At 38.2% G+C, this 14,663-nt stretch overlaps 1 protein-coding gene across 1 annotated transcript in view; it reads right to left on the reverse strand.

The window, feature by feature from the left end:
* ABCA4 (ATP binding cassette subfamily A member 4) overlaps nucleotides 1-14,663 on the reverse strand; it is a 65,525-nt gene that overhangs the window by 35,715 nt on the left and 15,147 nt on the right. The window contains exons 7-15 of the mRNA XM_053950499.1: nucleotides 14,417-14,506; nucleotides 13,793-14,033; nucleotides 12,231-12,370; nucleotides 11,040-11,156; nucleotides 10,089-10,286; nucleotides 6,679-6,884; nucleotides 5,711-5,887; nucleotides 3,124-3,346; nucleotides 1,142-1,363 (exon numbers count right to left, since the gene is read on the reverse strand). Coding sequence (XP_053806474.1) covers nucleotides 1,142-1,363; nucleotides 3,124-3,346; nucleotides 5,711-5,887; nucleotides 6,679-6,884; nucleotides 10,089-10,286; nucleotides 11,040-11,156; nucleotides 12,231-12,370; nucleotides 13,793-14,033; nucleotides 14,417-14,506 — 1,614 coding nt within the window. The remainder of the gene's footprint in view (nucleotides 1-1,141; nucleotides 1,364-3,123; nucleotides 3,347-5,710; nucleotides 5,888-6,678; nucleotides 6,885-10,088; nucleotides 10,287-11,039; nucleotides 11,157-12,230; nucleotides 12,371-13,792; nucleotides 14,034-14,416; nucleotides 14,507-14,663) is intronic.

A 14,663-nucleotide genomic window follows, 5' to 3' on the forward strand; every position in this document is an offset into this window, starting at 1 on the left:
ACTGAATTCAACCTTGGCTGTACTTTCTTTAACTACTAGGCAACTTTCACAGATTTTTTTTTTCTTCATTAACGTCTGTTTGGAAAATACTATAGGTGCATCTAGAAGTTTACAGTGTACATCTTTGACTAGCTAGAGAAACAAAGTATTTCCTGAGTGTATGAGGCAGGGCCACTACGAGTAACATGACAGAAAGTACACCAGGTTATCAGGATATGGAAAACCACAACTGCTTCCCTGTCATGTCTGCTAGTTGATTCTAACACAACAAACTACTACTATACTACTACTACTATAAACCAGTAGTTTATACTTAGTTTATAACTTAATACACTTAGTTACAGCTTTGGAAGTGTTTTGTTTTCTTTTTCCTTTTCCCTTATATTTCCTAGTGCAAGAAGAGAAGACAGTTCTTTTACCTATGGTGTTAGAATGCTTGGTAAAAATGGGGAGACGACTCAAAACACCCACTCTCCTTCCTGACTCACTGGGCAACAGAAAATCAATCTGAGTTATTTTGTAAAATCACAGCTGCATCTCAAAAACCAGCAAAAACTTTCCAGCTCCCCTGACTTATTTAGTATCTTACCTAAAATGGAAGAGAACCAACAAGGAAGCACTGCATGGAGAATGTCTACAACTCATTAGATGAAAGATATTTCTCAGAACTTTGGCACTGGGGTTCAATTCCTAACTTTATGGTTCAGGTAAAGAAGGAATGTGAACCTGAGGTCTTCTTATCCTCAGACACAGGGTATTAAGTAGTTTGTAGCACATGAAAAAGATAACTGTCCCCATTTTATGAACTGCCTTCATATTTATTAAACATACCATAAGCTGGATTTGCTTTGACTTACAAGGAAATATTCAAAATATTTAAAACATTTTAGTATGCTAATTTCCTGGAATTCAAAACATAAAATAAATTTTATTGAATTTGCTAAAAGCTCTGAAGATATCTCTTGCACTAGGCCTGCTAAAGGCTTCCACACTTGCAATCCTTAATTATTTAAGAGAGATTTAGAGGTCTCCCTCTCTGAGTCAAAGAAGTCAAGAGGAAGAGGTGTGCAATACTTTGTGATTCACATATGCACTGTTGAGAAGGGGAGCAGAGATGCCATGGAACCAGTGAAAGGCTTACTGCTAGGATCTTCAGATTAACAGTCAGACGGTCTTGCCAGACAAAGCAGACAATGTGGGGCAGGTACAAGGTGAAGTAGATGACTCCACTGCAGGCAGCTGCCAGATTTGCTTTGGAGAAGAAGGTGCTGAACAAGAAACACTGCATTATGGTGGCTGTGGTGAATGTCAGGAGGAATAGAAAGAACAGAAGTGGATTGCTATAATGTAGCACTTGTCCATGCTGTAAGCAAAAGGAAAACAGAAAAATTTACAAGTATTGCTGCTTTCTAGAAGCTAGCAGGGAAGGTCAGAATTGCTATCAACACATAACAGGTAAAGAGTAATAAGCCAGCCTTTCTTACCTAATATGACTTCTAACTCTCCCAGGTATTAGTTTCAACAGCTGAGGTCATTACAATAACAAATCCTTCATCTTACTTTATCCCTGCTCTTGAATTGTGACTTCAGGTTAGTACAACAGAATGAACAAAATTCATAAATGAGTGAAAACACTCATTCTGCCCCTGTCTTAAAAGGTAAATGATTCCAAGCAAGATCTGCCCCCTTGGACACTCATGCATTTTAAATAAAACAATTTGAAATATTACAGTAAACTTTCATTTATCTCTTCGCACCATTCCCTCAATCCACTTGCTTGATGTACAGAAAAGACAACACAAGGAAGGGTTACAAAACACATCTTTAAAAAAACCCACAATAAATCTACAGGCAAATGATAAAGCTTCTGCACCCGGATGTTATTCAAACAGAAGCATATCACATCTGAGGAATCCAAGTGCAATTCCTTAGAGATCCTTGTGTATTAACTGACCCACTGGGTGAACTTTTATTGACCTTTCTTCATTAGAGCTTTTGTGGATTAAATGCTCCCTCTCAAGAAGAACAGGGACTGCTGTCAATTATCCATGTAGTCTTTAAAACCAATGTTGAGACCTATTTATTAGGTCAATTTATATAATGCTCAAATAGGTCTTTCAGGCTATAAGTAGGTCTCAGCATGATTGCAACATCCCACTGGGCCTTAGAGACTGATTTCTTTATCAACAGGAAAGCAATGTCTCATAAGAATGTATTTACAAAGGTGCCTCACACTGGCATAGTGAAATACGGGAAAGAACGTGAATTACAGGTGCAAGCACATTCCTCTCTGATATTAATTACCTCCTGATTTTTAACTAAACCTGTGTAGTAAATAAAGTGAGCTTTCTCTATCCACCCAAGCTGCAATGGAAACACCAGAACTACAACAACTCATCAGGACATGCTGGTAAGACAGAGCAGCCTGAGCCCTAACTATATATTTATACCAATACCAGCTCCCCACATCAGAAAAGATGCAAGGGCATTCTTCCTTATCAAAATGCCATACATTTATATGATAAAATATAGCAGCAAGCTCTCAATATAAAGCTTGGTTCTCAGGTAGTGGAGACAACATCTGAACTGTCCTGAAAAGTTATAAAAATTACAGTAATTCTGAATCACTGGTGCAAAAGGTGGATTTTTTTTAGGTTTTCCTGAAAGTTCTGTTCTTGTAGTCTCTTCTGAAATAGAGACTGCAAGAAATAGCTGCACAGTTTCTAAGCAGACAAGCACTGGATATTAAAAATTAATCACATATAGTGAATTACAGGATTAAAATTCTGCAAATTATTATCTCTCTGATTTAAAACAACACTTATTATTTATTGGGAGATCTGCATCTGCCTACAGAAAATACAATATACAGAGTAACCAGCCTGATGTATTTTCTGTGAGGGATCTCACACTAAATCTTTACTAGTGCATTTATTGTTCTATCTCTGCCAAGTGCTGATGCTGTTATGAGGTCTGCTTAGAAGAATGTGCCTGCTACGTGCTGTGATCAGAACAGGCCTCCACCATTCACATCTCCCTGTCAATGGCTACTATTCTTTCTCAACAGCAAATTGGTATCAGGAGTGAAAACACAAGAGTGAGTTTGAGAGTAGCTGTCCTTACCATAATCAGAGCTGTGAGGAGGAATGTGCTCACAGCCATCATGGAAAAGCTGTCTAGGAACCAAGTGCACCAAATCACACCGTTGGTTATGCCCCTGTTCTTCATAGCCTCTTTCAGACGCATTTCTTTCTCCAGCACTATACTCTTCACAGTCATGGAGACTGAATATATCCAAGCTAGCACCATGAAGATGGGAAAGGCGCGGTTTAAGGTGATCATGAAGCTATCAAAGCAAGAAGGAATAAATTAAGTTTAGGTAAAATAGAGAAGTATTAGAGGAAAAGGAGTGGGGAAGAGTGCACGAATTAAATACAGAACTGTAAATTCTCAGTCCAAACATCAATAGCATGTCACTAGTAAACTTCACAAGCATCCCAAATATTAATAAAGTAATGGTTTCTGCATTCCCATGAGACAGATGAATGTTATTTCTATTTTAAAAAGATGTTCTAAAGGTTATTGAAGGCTACAAAGTATTTGGTGTCTCATGAAAATAAATTTCTCTTCACAGTGAATTTGAATTTCCATAATGCCTTTACTATGATCCACAAAGAATATTTTAAGACATATGTTAATGTTAACAATATGGGAGTGTCACTGTCTTTCTGCTGCAAAGATTCACTGACAAGAGAAATAAACAAATTAGCCATTAAAAGCATCATATGCTGCCAGCAAGGCTGCTGAAATTCCTACAAACCATGAGTCAGGGTATTGGATCTAGCTGAGACAGAGTTAACTTTCCCTATAGGAGACCTCGTAGTGCTGGGTTTTGCATGGATAGCTAGAAAGGTGTTGATAATACACCAGTGTTTTGCCTACTGCTGAGCAGTGCTGGCACAGCATCTGAGCTGTCTGTCCAGCATTTCCACTTCACCACCAGGCAGGGGGACACAACCAGTACCACTGATCCAAAGTGACCAAAGGGATATTCCATATTGTGTCCACTCAGATATAAAATCTAAAAAAAAGGAGGAGAAAGTGCAGGGTATTTGATATTTACAACACTTGTCTTCCAAAGCAACTGCTATGCATGATGAATCCCTGTTTCCCAGGAAACAGCTGGACATTGCTGGATGGGAAACAGTAAATGAATCTTTGGGTTATTTTTTGCTTTAGCTTTAGTAAAGAGCCTTATCTTGACCTATGAGCTGTTTTCCATATTAATTTCTTCTCCCTTCTTGCTGAGGAAGAAGGTGATAGAGAGGCTTGGTGGGCACCTGGCATCCAGTCATGGCCAACTCACCACAGCCCTTGGCGTGCAGTGCAGGCCGAGCCAGAGGCAGTTTTCCATCAAGCATGCTATAGTTACAGGAGTTATTCAGCAAGGTCCTGTGCAGGACACAGTTTGTCAGCTGCACTGTTTATCTCTTCATTTTGCTGAGTCTGGGAACACGTTAACATAAACAATGTCTCCCTGGCATTGATGGCCTTGCTGTGCTGGGGGAGTTATCTTGTGAAGAAGATGAGGGAATACATCTCCCTCTCCCTAGTAAAGATTGATGTGGATGGTTCCCAGGGTACTTGTTCATCCTTATGTGAGCTGTTTAATACTACTAATTAACACTGCTACGTATTATGGGGTTTGGGGAATCCAGTGTTGATTGTTTAAAGGCCAAAAGCTCATAGTTGCTAAGGGCAAGGAGCAAAAAGTCTTCAGCTTCCTAAATCTGAGCCCTATAGAACTATGTTTTTGCCATATGCTATCAAAGCTACATCAGTTTCAAAACAAAGGGAAACTCTTCACTTTTTCACCAAAAAATTCCTGAAAAGCAGTCTGGTCTGGAGAAACAAACCCATGCTTTTGTGATATGGCCTGGGGTGCATCGAGTTTGCCTGCTGGTGGACACATGACCAGCACTAGGCCGTGCACAGCACAGCCTACAGGTTACCATGAGCCTGCATGTGCCTCACATAAGCAGGATCTCTGCAGAGGCCATCACTGAGCTTGGATATCAGCCCTGAACTGCATGTGGCTACTGCAGGCTTCAGAGAACTTTTGCAAAAATAGGGTTTCTGCCTCTGCAATATTCTTAGTGGAGAAGAAATAGACAGCAGGCTTGCCAGAGTGATGTTTTGTCAGACCAACACAAATAAGTGATGGAAATGGCAGGTCAATTTATGTGTCTGCAATTTGCTTTTGTCAGAAGTAGTAGCATTTGCCTGCACAGAGCACACAGACAGAACTATGAAAAGATTTCTCTAATGTCTTTTTTTTTTTTTTAGTGAAAAACATACCAGGAGAGCTGCAATATCATAGACTGCAGCATTGGAGCAGGCACACTGTGAACAGGGAAGAAAACTGCTGCTTTAAGGGGCTAGTGTATTGAGTTGATTTTAGTCCTGGACATTGGATGAAATGAAGGCCAGGACTGGGATTAGGGGTAGAATCTTGGCAAAGGTGGCTTGTGGAGTCTGGGTTATGACAGGATAAGGAAAAAACCAAATTAATTCAGTTGTGTCTCAGTTATTACTCTTGCATTTATACCTTAGGACATTCATAACTTAGCATTAATTCTGGTGCTCGAGAATCTTAAACCATCCAGCAATAGAATATTCAATAGAATTAAGACAAACTGCTTTTACTCACACATCATCCACAAAACATGGATATGGCATTTGCTGCAGATAAATTCCCAATGGCACTTCAGTGCTGGTCTGGGTCTTTATAATTCCATGTTCAATCATGTCCTGGAGATATGCAAAACCTCCCCAGATATAACGTAAATCATCAACAGGATCAGCTCTGGGACCAGGATCCCAGTACCTCAAAAGAAAATTCACATGGAAACCATTTGGGTAAGCAGTGACTTTAGGGCAGGGTTGTGGGGCAAATTAATTAATTAATCTTAGCAACTGAAATTGTAGGGACACTGTCTGGAGTTGTATTTTCTAGACTTTGGTCTAGCAGACCATATTGCTTAAGAAAGTGGAAGGCTCTTTTTTTTTTCCTTTGATTTTCTCTGCACTGACTTGGAATAGCAATTTTGGCCTAAAATGTACATAAATTAGTCCCATAGCAGAATAACTGTTCTAGAATAGGAAAAACGGTAATTGGAATATGGTATCCTTGGAGATTAAACTAGAACAACTGGATTGCAACTACCAGATACCATTATATTCTTCTGTAGACAATCCTGAGAAATTATAACTCTTTAAGTGAGTCTATTTGGTGGGGACTTGAGGAGGAACAGCACAGCAGTTCTGCTGTCCAGGTGGAGGAGAGCTGAGTCACAATCCATGCAGGACTTCCTTGTCTGCCTTTCCCAGTGGTGGGGCTGTCTATAAACTGAAGCAGGTTACTGACCAGATTCTGAGTAGAGTCATCCCTTTGCCTCATATTCCCGCACCTACCCACAGCTGGGCTTGTCACAAGAGTGACACCATTCATGTTAGTACCTGGTAACTGGAGATGGACTCTGCGCTGCACTGCACAGTAACTATTAACACATACAGCTGGATTTTACATATGTATCCAACACAGGTTCTAACACCCTTATGTCTCTCATATTTATGTTATGGCAGGCAAGAACTGAGAAATAACTATCAGGTAAATACCTATCTTTGATTTTGTTTGTTTTCTCCACTGCGTCTATGTCCATTCGGATCTTGTATGTTACATGTGGTGGGAGATTGCTGGCTGTAGGTTCTAAGTCTGAAAAAACCACAGCAGCCCATAATTTGTTTTCCTCCAGCAGATAAAGGGCTTGACGAGTCAGCTGAGTTTCATCAAGATAACCTTCAAATTTATCCAAGGTCAAACACTACAAATAATTACAAAGAGAAAAATTGCATGGGAATAAAATAGTAAGAGGTATACATTAAAGCAAACATCAGTGGTTGAAAACAGAAAAGGAAAGTAGGTTCAACTGAAACTGTTGCTATTTTCAGCTTTATGATGAAACTATTAAAAGCTGATGCTCTCTTCCCTTCTTCAGCCCAAGAAGTGTCTGAGTGAATACTAGACAGCTAAAGGATGACTGATCTGTCAAGAAAAGAAAAGAACATTGTCTGTGGACTTCAAATGAAAAGCACTTTGTCAAGTGAAGCACTAGAAAAAGTCAGAGCATACGTTTAGATTTTTATGTCTCTTAGGTATTTCAGCATTTATTCCTATGTAACACCAGACAAGACATTGATTTATCTAACTGGTCATATTGTATACCTGCTGAATTCTGACACGTGATTTACCTGCTGACTTAAGTTAACATGTCCTTTTTAGCGGCTATCTCAATAATAAAAGTCTTCTTTCTTAGTCTCTGTCATTACTCCAAACTGTATTCTTATTAATGCATATACAAGACAAAAATTCATCAAAATCTAAGTTCTTTATGTTCCTCCATTTAGGTCCTACTTAGCAGGCATTGTAAAACAAAGGTTGTAAATGCTATAAACTCAAGCATTAGTTGTCTGTAAAACTACAGATTTATGTTTGTATATTTAGCTTCTGCCCTTCAGAATCGGCAAAATATTAACAGAGAGTAGAAGTATTTAACCCCTGATTGACTGAAAAGATACTTATTGAATTCCTTTGCTTCATAAAATTCCAAGAGGCTAACTTGTTTGATCTTATCTCCTCAATCATTTCTTGCAAGCCAATAACTAAAAATTAGTCCACATCAAAGGGGTCATACTGGTACTTGTTATTTAATCTTAAAGGCGCCTTTACTTAACCTTTCCCTGTGAGAAATCATGCTATGTTTCTCTTAAAACTTGTACTATCACAGCTTAATGGGATCTATATGAAAATATCTATTTTAAATCACAACAGAACAGTGCTTAAATTGATAACATTATTTTGTGGCTTTACTCTTCCTGGTACTTGTAGATGTTCATTTTCCCTTTTGCTTCAGAAAATGCAAATATGTAGAATTTCATATCAGAAAGGCAAAAAATAAGGCAGAAAACTTTGCATGCTAGAAGAGAAATAAAATCAGACTGAGGGCTCATGTTGCATTATTTTTTTTAGGATACATTTATCCCACATGGTGTTAACTGAGTTTAGGAATTCAGTTTAGTTCTTGCAAAAGTGGCAGTGTGTGCATAACAAGCTCCTCCTGTGGAACTGTGTCTTTGCAGGGTCTGGAGGATTATTTGCTCTTTCTTTATCAGGAGGAATTATTTTCAAGCTACTTATTTCAGCTGCAGAAGAACTCAGTTCTCCAGGGGAATCTGTGAGAATGATACTGGCAAAGTACTGACAGCAACTGAACTTGTCTAGATTTTCATTGCAGAACAGACAGTGCCTGGAGTGGGCTGAGGAGCACCATAGGCTCATTTCCAGGGGTCCAGTAAAGGAAGCTGCAAGTGTTCAAAACACAAAAAACAAATGCTTATAGATCTTCTGAGTAGAGTGAAATCAAAGCTTGCATAAGAACATAGGACAAGACAGGAGTGTTGCAATAATTCACATAGTTTGAAAGTGAAAAGACATTTTATATAGTAATCTATGAGCCAAAGCTAGAATTTATTTCTCTTAACTGAAATGCATTCAAAACAAAGGCTGTATGCTCTACCTAGGCTCTTCTTTTCCCCCAGTGAATTTGAACTCAGTTTTTGTCTTCATCAATCTCACTATATAAAAATTAATTTATCAACTACTTGGGGAAATTTATTTCAAATCTACTCCCAGTAATTATTTAACAATTTTAAATGCTCCAATGAAAATGGGAAAACCAAAACCAAAATCAAAATAATAAGAACAGGTTTGGAAGATAAAACCAGAGAATAATAAACATAAAGAAGTGACTGCATAGCTCTCACTAACAGTTTAGCTGTTCTGTGGCCTAAGGTAATCAAAGGGAAGAACAGGAAATTCTTGGGGTGGTGAGGAGGAGCAGCCACTGCATAACTTGTAGGATTCTCAGCTGCATCACAGTCTGCAGCAGAGACCTGGAGTTACCAAAGACAGGTGCTGGCAACACAACCTGTCCTTATTGCATGCTATGGTGGTAAGGAGCAGGCTATTCCCCAAAGGGAGCTATTTGTTGCCATTGTGTCTGGCACAGTGGGAAAACATTCTCAAGTGCTTACAACTCCATGTAAACAGCAAACTTTAAAGAATAAGCTCATTACAAAGAACATTAGGACACAAAGATCTATTATCAGGTACAGTAACTGTTCTGATATTATTGATGTTCCAGCACTGACCTGCTGCACACAATATATTTCATTAAGTTTGACAAGAAATAATTCTGCTAACATGATACGAAAAGATCATTAAATAAATCAGCAGAGCTTTATGCAAAGCCTTTATTGCTCCTTCTTGTAATAGCTGTAGGAAGGCAGATAAACCTTCAGTTCTTGCCTTCTCATAGGGGACAAATGGTCTTTTATTTTTATTTTATTTTTATTTTCTGGATTGAAATTAGGAGTTAGGCTTACTCTTGCTGCCTATAACTAGTATCAATTTTCTCTCAAAAATCCTCAGAAGGCACCACTGAAAACAACTTGCTAGAGAAGAGAGGTACAGACTGCAGGAAAGAAACAAACATCTTGTCAGAAGTGACCACAGAGGAAGTGGGAACTCCCTTATTGGTTTCAATGGAATTTTGATCAGGTGCTTAAAAGTCTGCAAGGGGACTTACCAAAGAACTGTTAGTTCCTCTGCTCCTGACCTTGCTGAAATGAGTGGCCTGTTGGTTATTAATAATTACAAAAAACAATTCTTTGAGGTTTTGTATTCACTTTCTGCCTCTCAGCACTGAAATGTGTTCAGACATTCGACCAACATTTTGAGTAAAGCATTTGAAGATCATCAAATTGAACTTTTTTAATAATAAGTATTCATGTACTTGTGCTACTGTATTATTCTAAACACATGGTTTTAATAATAAGATTCAACTTGAAACAAGTAAAGATTTTATGATTTTAACTTTTTTGTCTGTTACCACAGACCCCAGTACTGCCTAAACTGGTTTTAAGATATCCTCTACAACCATTCCCTGAAGGGGCAGGGCTAAATTTACCTCCAAATACTGACTGAGCAAACGCAGAACTTGGTCTACAGCGCTGAAGATGTTCCGCCAGTCAAAGTCCACCATTCCCTTCTCCCGGCTCCTTGAAGATCCATTGTGCAGAAAGTTGATTATATGTTCTGCAGTGAAGCCTTCTGCACCCATCTGGCTGTTCAGGAAGTCCCTCACTGTAGGGTGCTTCAGAGAGTCCTGAAGAAAAATATGACAGCTTTGCCACAATGATTGCCTTTCCATGCCCTATTTAGCTAGAAAGGTTTCCATTTTCATAACTCTTTCAACACATGAACAAGGACAAAAGGGTATGCTAAAGAATCAATTTTACAAATGGGTAATTGCATAACTGGATGTGTGATCTGAAAAATGGATGAAAAGAAACTTTTACTTGACTATTTATTGCATTCTTTCCTTATAAGCAAGAGAATAAATGCTATAAATGTCTAATACAATACAGAAAAAAGACGAAAACAAATGTTTTTTTTCTAGTATGAACTGCTTTATAAACTTTATAGATAGTAATTGTAGCAGATCATAGTCAAATCTAAATGATGTAGAAGTAAGCAGTTCCCCAGAATAAATTTCTGTCTTCCCAGAAAAAGTATGGTCTTACTGTCTTCTTTGTCCATACAGAATTCAAGAAAATCAAGTTGTCTGTTCTTGAAAGACATTTTGGGGAGGCAGGGAAGCAGCTGCCTTTATTAAGAAGTCATTAGCCATATTCTTGACTGCCTGGGTCTGAGGTTTTGCCACAGGGATGCTGTAATGCATCTATGACCTGCCTTCAAACCAAGCCCAGCAGCCAACAGCCTTAAAGGCCACAGCTTCCTTGCTGCAAAGGCTGTGCTTCTGGCCAAACCTTTCAAATTAATTGTCTTCTCCATTAATAAAAATAAAAAATGGCGAAAGGCTGCTCTTACTGAGGATCTTTCATAAGTTATAACATACACGGATCATATTCATTTGCAGGCTGTTTTGAAAGAAGTACCACAGCTGAGGTCCTACTTCCTCCCAAGCTTTGGTCAACAGTTGGAGACGTTCAAGTTCCTCAAAAGTGGAGTTTGCCTGATGAAAAAAACAGCATAAAAGAATCTTAGAAATCTAAGGAGATAGACAGAATTTATGATCCATCCAGGATTGGGTGACAGGGGAACCTCTATCTTACACAGCTGTAATTTTTACCTTCAAAACTTATCCAACTTGTTCAAATAGCAGAAATTTTAATAACCAACAGAAAAAGAATCTGTAAAATCCAGCCAGAACCAAAGTCACTTAGGATAACATTCTGTGGTATATGTAATGGAAAAAACAATTCCACATTAAGCCCAGTTAATTTCAATTCCTTAAAATACTCAGATTTTTGGTAGAATTATTTAGAATTTTTCCCCTTGACCATCTCTCTCCATTAAGAACTAAAAACAAAGATGATGATATGAGTAGATGAATGAATGGAAGGCAGCTGGAAGAGACAGATACTCCCATAGCTACGATATTAAGATCTGAAATGCTAAGCTCCTGTAAATCTGAAGTTTTTCTGTGTGAAATCTGAGCAGCAGTTCTATGCCTTGTACAGATCCCTAGAGTAGTGAATTGCTGGTTATGAGGTGGCCAAAATCTGGCTCATATGCAACCTTGATTTAACTGCTCAGATTCATTTCACCCAATATCAAGCATTTTGCTGAAGAGTCCAGGCTCCATCCTATTTTAATGAAGTGAAAATTCTTTATGCATTCAGAAGATAAAATAATAAACCATGATGTTGCTATTGGTTTGCAATATCTCAGTGTTAGTTCTCAATAAGCTAATCTAAGCCTCACAGTTGCTCCATTTAAATGTTTGCTGGCACAGAGCTGCTCATGTTCCTACTTCTGTAAAATAAATATTACTATGCTTACTAATGTAAATATGGAATCATGCCAACAAAAAGCTCCTTGGGTGAGCTGGAAAAACCATGCAGCATGGACCAAGATCGAATGAATCAGTGAAGACCTGTTTTTTAAACAGATTACCTGTCCTTCCTCTGAGGACCATCAGAACAAATGGAGTTTTGAGAAGAAAATCTGATTAGGCTGACTGTCACTGGTGACTGTTTTTCAAAAGATGTTTCTTGGAATACAATTTTTGTATTTCAGAACTTACATTTTTTACAATTTCCCGTACAGAAGGCGAGTCAGGAGCAAAGAGAATTTTTCCCATCAGCAGGGGCTTCACAGCACTCCAGGCTATTTTGGTTAAAGGGTTTGATTCCAAGTTCTGGATCAATGCATTACAAAACGGTGCTAAAGAAAGAAAGACAGTCTTTATGTAACCCTACTAAAATCCTATCACACATAACATCCTGCAGGGCTTTTTAGTGGCAGTACAGACAGTTTGAATCTGAATGAGTTAAAGCACATTCTGCAATGCAGAAGTACAATGACTGAAGGGATAGAAAGACTATTAAGTTGATACTGGAGTTGTAAAATATGCTATGGAAATTGGAAAAGCAAACATAAATAACCATTTGAAACTTGCTATTATTTACATGGTATTTCAAATGGAAGGAAAGAGACAGCTCAGAACTCATTGAGCAGTTTGAGCTTTATTTGCTTTACTCCTAATGACTTAGCTCCTTTGTATTGTAGCTGATACTAATAAAAGCTGATCCTGCTGGCTCAGATGTTGAACTCTGGAACAGTTCAGAATTGGATCCTACAATAATTTAAACATTTTAATGTAAATATTTTTATCTTTCCCCTGCACTATGAAGTAACTAGTCTACTTGGACAGCATTCAATTAATTTGTTTCCTGGCTGAAGAGATGGAGTACTGGGCCTCTTTGGAAGTCTCAGACGCAAGTAGAGCCAAATACTAACACAAACAGTGAAAGGTAGGAGTCTCTGTAAGCAAACTGCCCATCTGTACTTTGTAACCATGCAATCATATCTATCATATCAGAAGGGACACAGAACTACCAGCTATAACATGAGGGGTAGTACAGAAAAAACTGCTGGTCAGCTCAGTGTAGAGAAAAACTAACAAGCAAACAGAAGGGGACATAATAAAAAGACAAAATAACAAATGGTTAAAAATTGGTTCTTCTTTGCATTATACCCTATTACGACATGAGGAAATAAATAGTGAGGAAATAAAAGCAACAAAATTAGTAAATTGAAATATTTGCTATATAAAACGTAGTCATGCTGTAGAACATTACTGCTACAAAATAGATGTACTTTTGTGCAGGAAGATAACAGCCACCATGTATCAAATTGACTATTATTGGAAAGGAGAGATTGTTAAATTCCTGTGCCCCAGGCCATCAAACAAGTTAGGAGAAAAAATAAAGTTTAGAAAAATACTTTGGAGAAAAGTAATTCCAGATGCTATACTGTCTTTTCCTGAACCTTCTTCAGGGGCATCTTATTTTTCCTGATATCAGTAGCATATAATAGAAGATAAAACAGAGGAACAGTCTTAATTATCATCATACCTATAATTATGCCTCCATACTAAAATCAAATGCATATTTCTGTCAGTTGTCAAGTCCTGGGTTTCTCTGCTTCCAGCTATTAAGAAAGCATGGAATAAAATAATTTTACTTCGTTCTAATTTCCTGAATCAACTGCTTTAAAATGTTATTCATAAAAGCAACATTCTATGTTAGTACTTGAATATAAGGTGCACCTTTTGAGAGTTTCTTAATGGTTTGGAAAACTTACTGGTTTTATTATCATAAAGATAACCAGATTTATTCCTTGTTGAATCAATCCCCAGGAAAGCTTTGTAGTTGTTATCTTCATACCAGTTGAAGGAAAGCACTCTGGATCCACCTCCTTCTGGGTAGCCACAGAAAAGATCTGACAGCGAACTCACCAAGTGGCCTAAGGATTCTGGCCTTCCATCTTGTACAAATGGTTGCAGAACTCTCAAAAGGTCCTGAACACTTGGCTTCCTGGCCAGCTGCAGTAAGACAAGACTTGGTTAATTGCAGCCCTCAAAGCAAGTAAGTATCTGGTGAGGTCGCAGTTGTGCCCAGATGGTAAAGTGTGAATGCAGTCAGAACCTCATCCTTTCATCTCCTCTGCCCTGGTCACAGGCAGCATTTTCAGTTCTTGTTCTTTCATATCTCTTCTGAAGAAAAGAATACACTTCAGAATTGCCAATGCTTACGTCTACATTTATTTTGTAATGAGAGAAGAATTAATTTTTAAGGAATCAGCTCTTCCCCAACAAGTCTATTTTCTTTCTGGTAAAGCAGGTAATGGGAACATAAAAACAACAAAGGAAAACAAGGACTATGAGCTACGCAGAAAAGTGATGTAATCTATTATTAGACCACTTACCTTTTGCACTGCTTGGGAGACATTAGACAGCACCTTCCCCCAGGCCTTCAGGTCAGCACCTGGTGAGTTTCTGTCCAACACTGTGGGAAGCTGTGAATACATAAAAAATAGAGACAAGCTTCTACATGACAACAGTTACAACAATGAGAAGAAAACCCAAATGACATCTCTGTAGCTCAAATTCTTTGAGTTATTTGGAACAGTATCTTATAAGCCTGTCTTATGGTGCCACAAATCCAGTACCCAT

Source organism: Vidua chalybeata, chromosome 9 (assembly GCF_026979565.1).
Source record: "Vidua chalybeata isolate OUT-0048 chromosome 9, bVidCha1 merged haplotype, whole genome shotgun sequence".
Taxonomy (NCBI): Eukaryota; Metazoa; Chordata; class Aves; order Passeriformes; family Viduidae; genus Vidua; species Vidua chalybeata.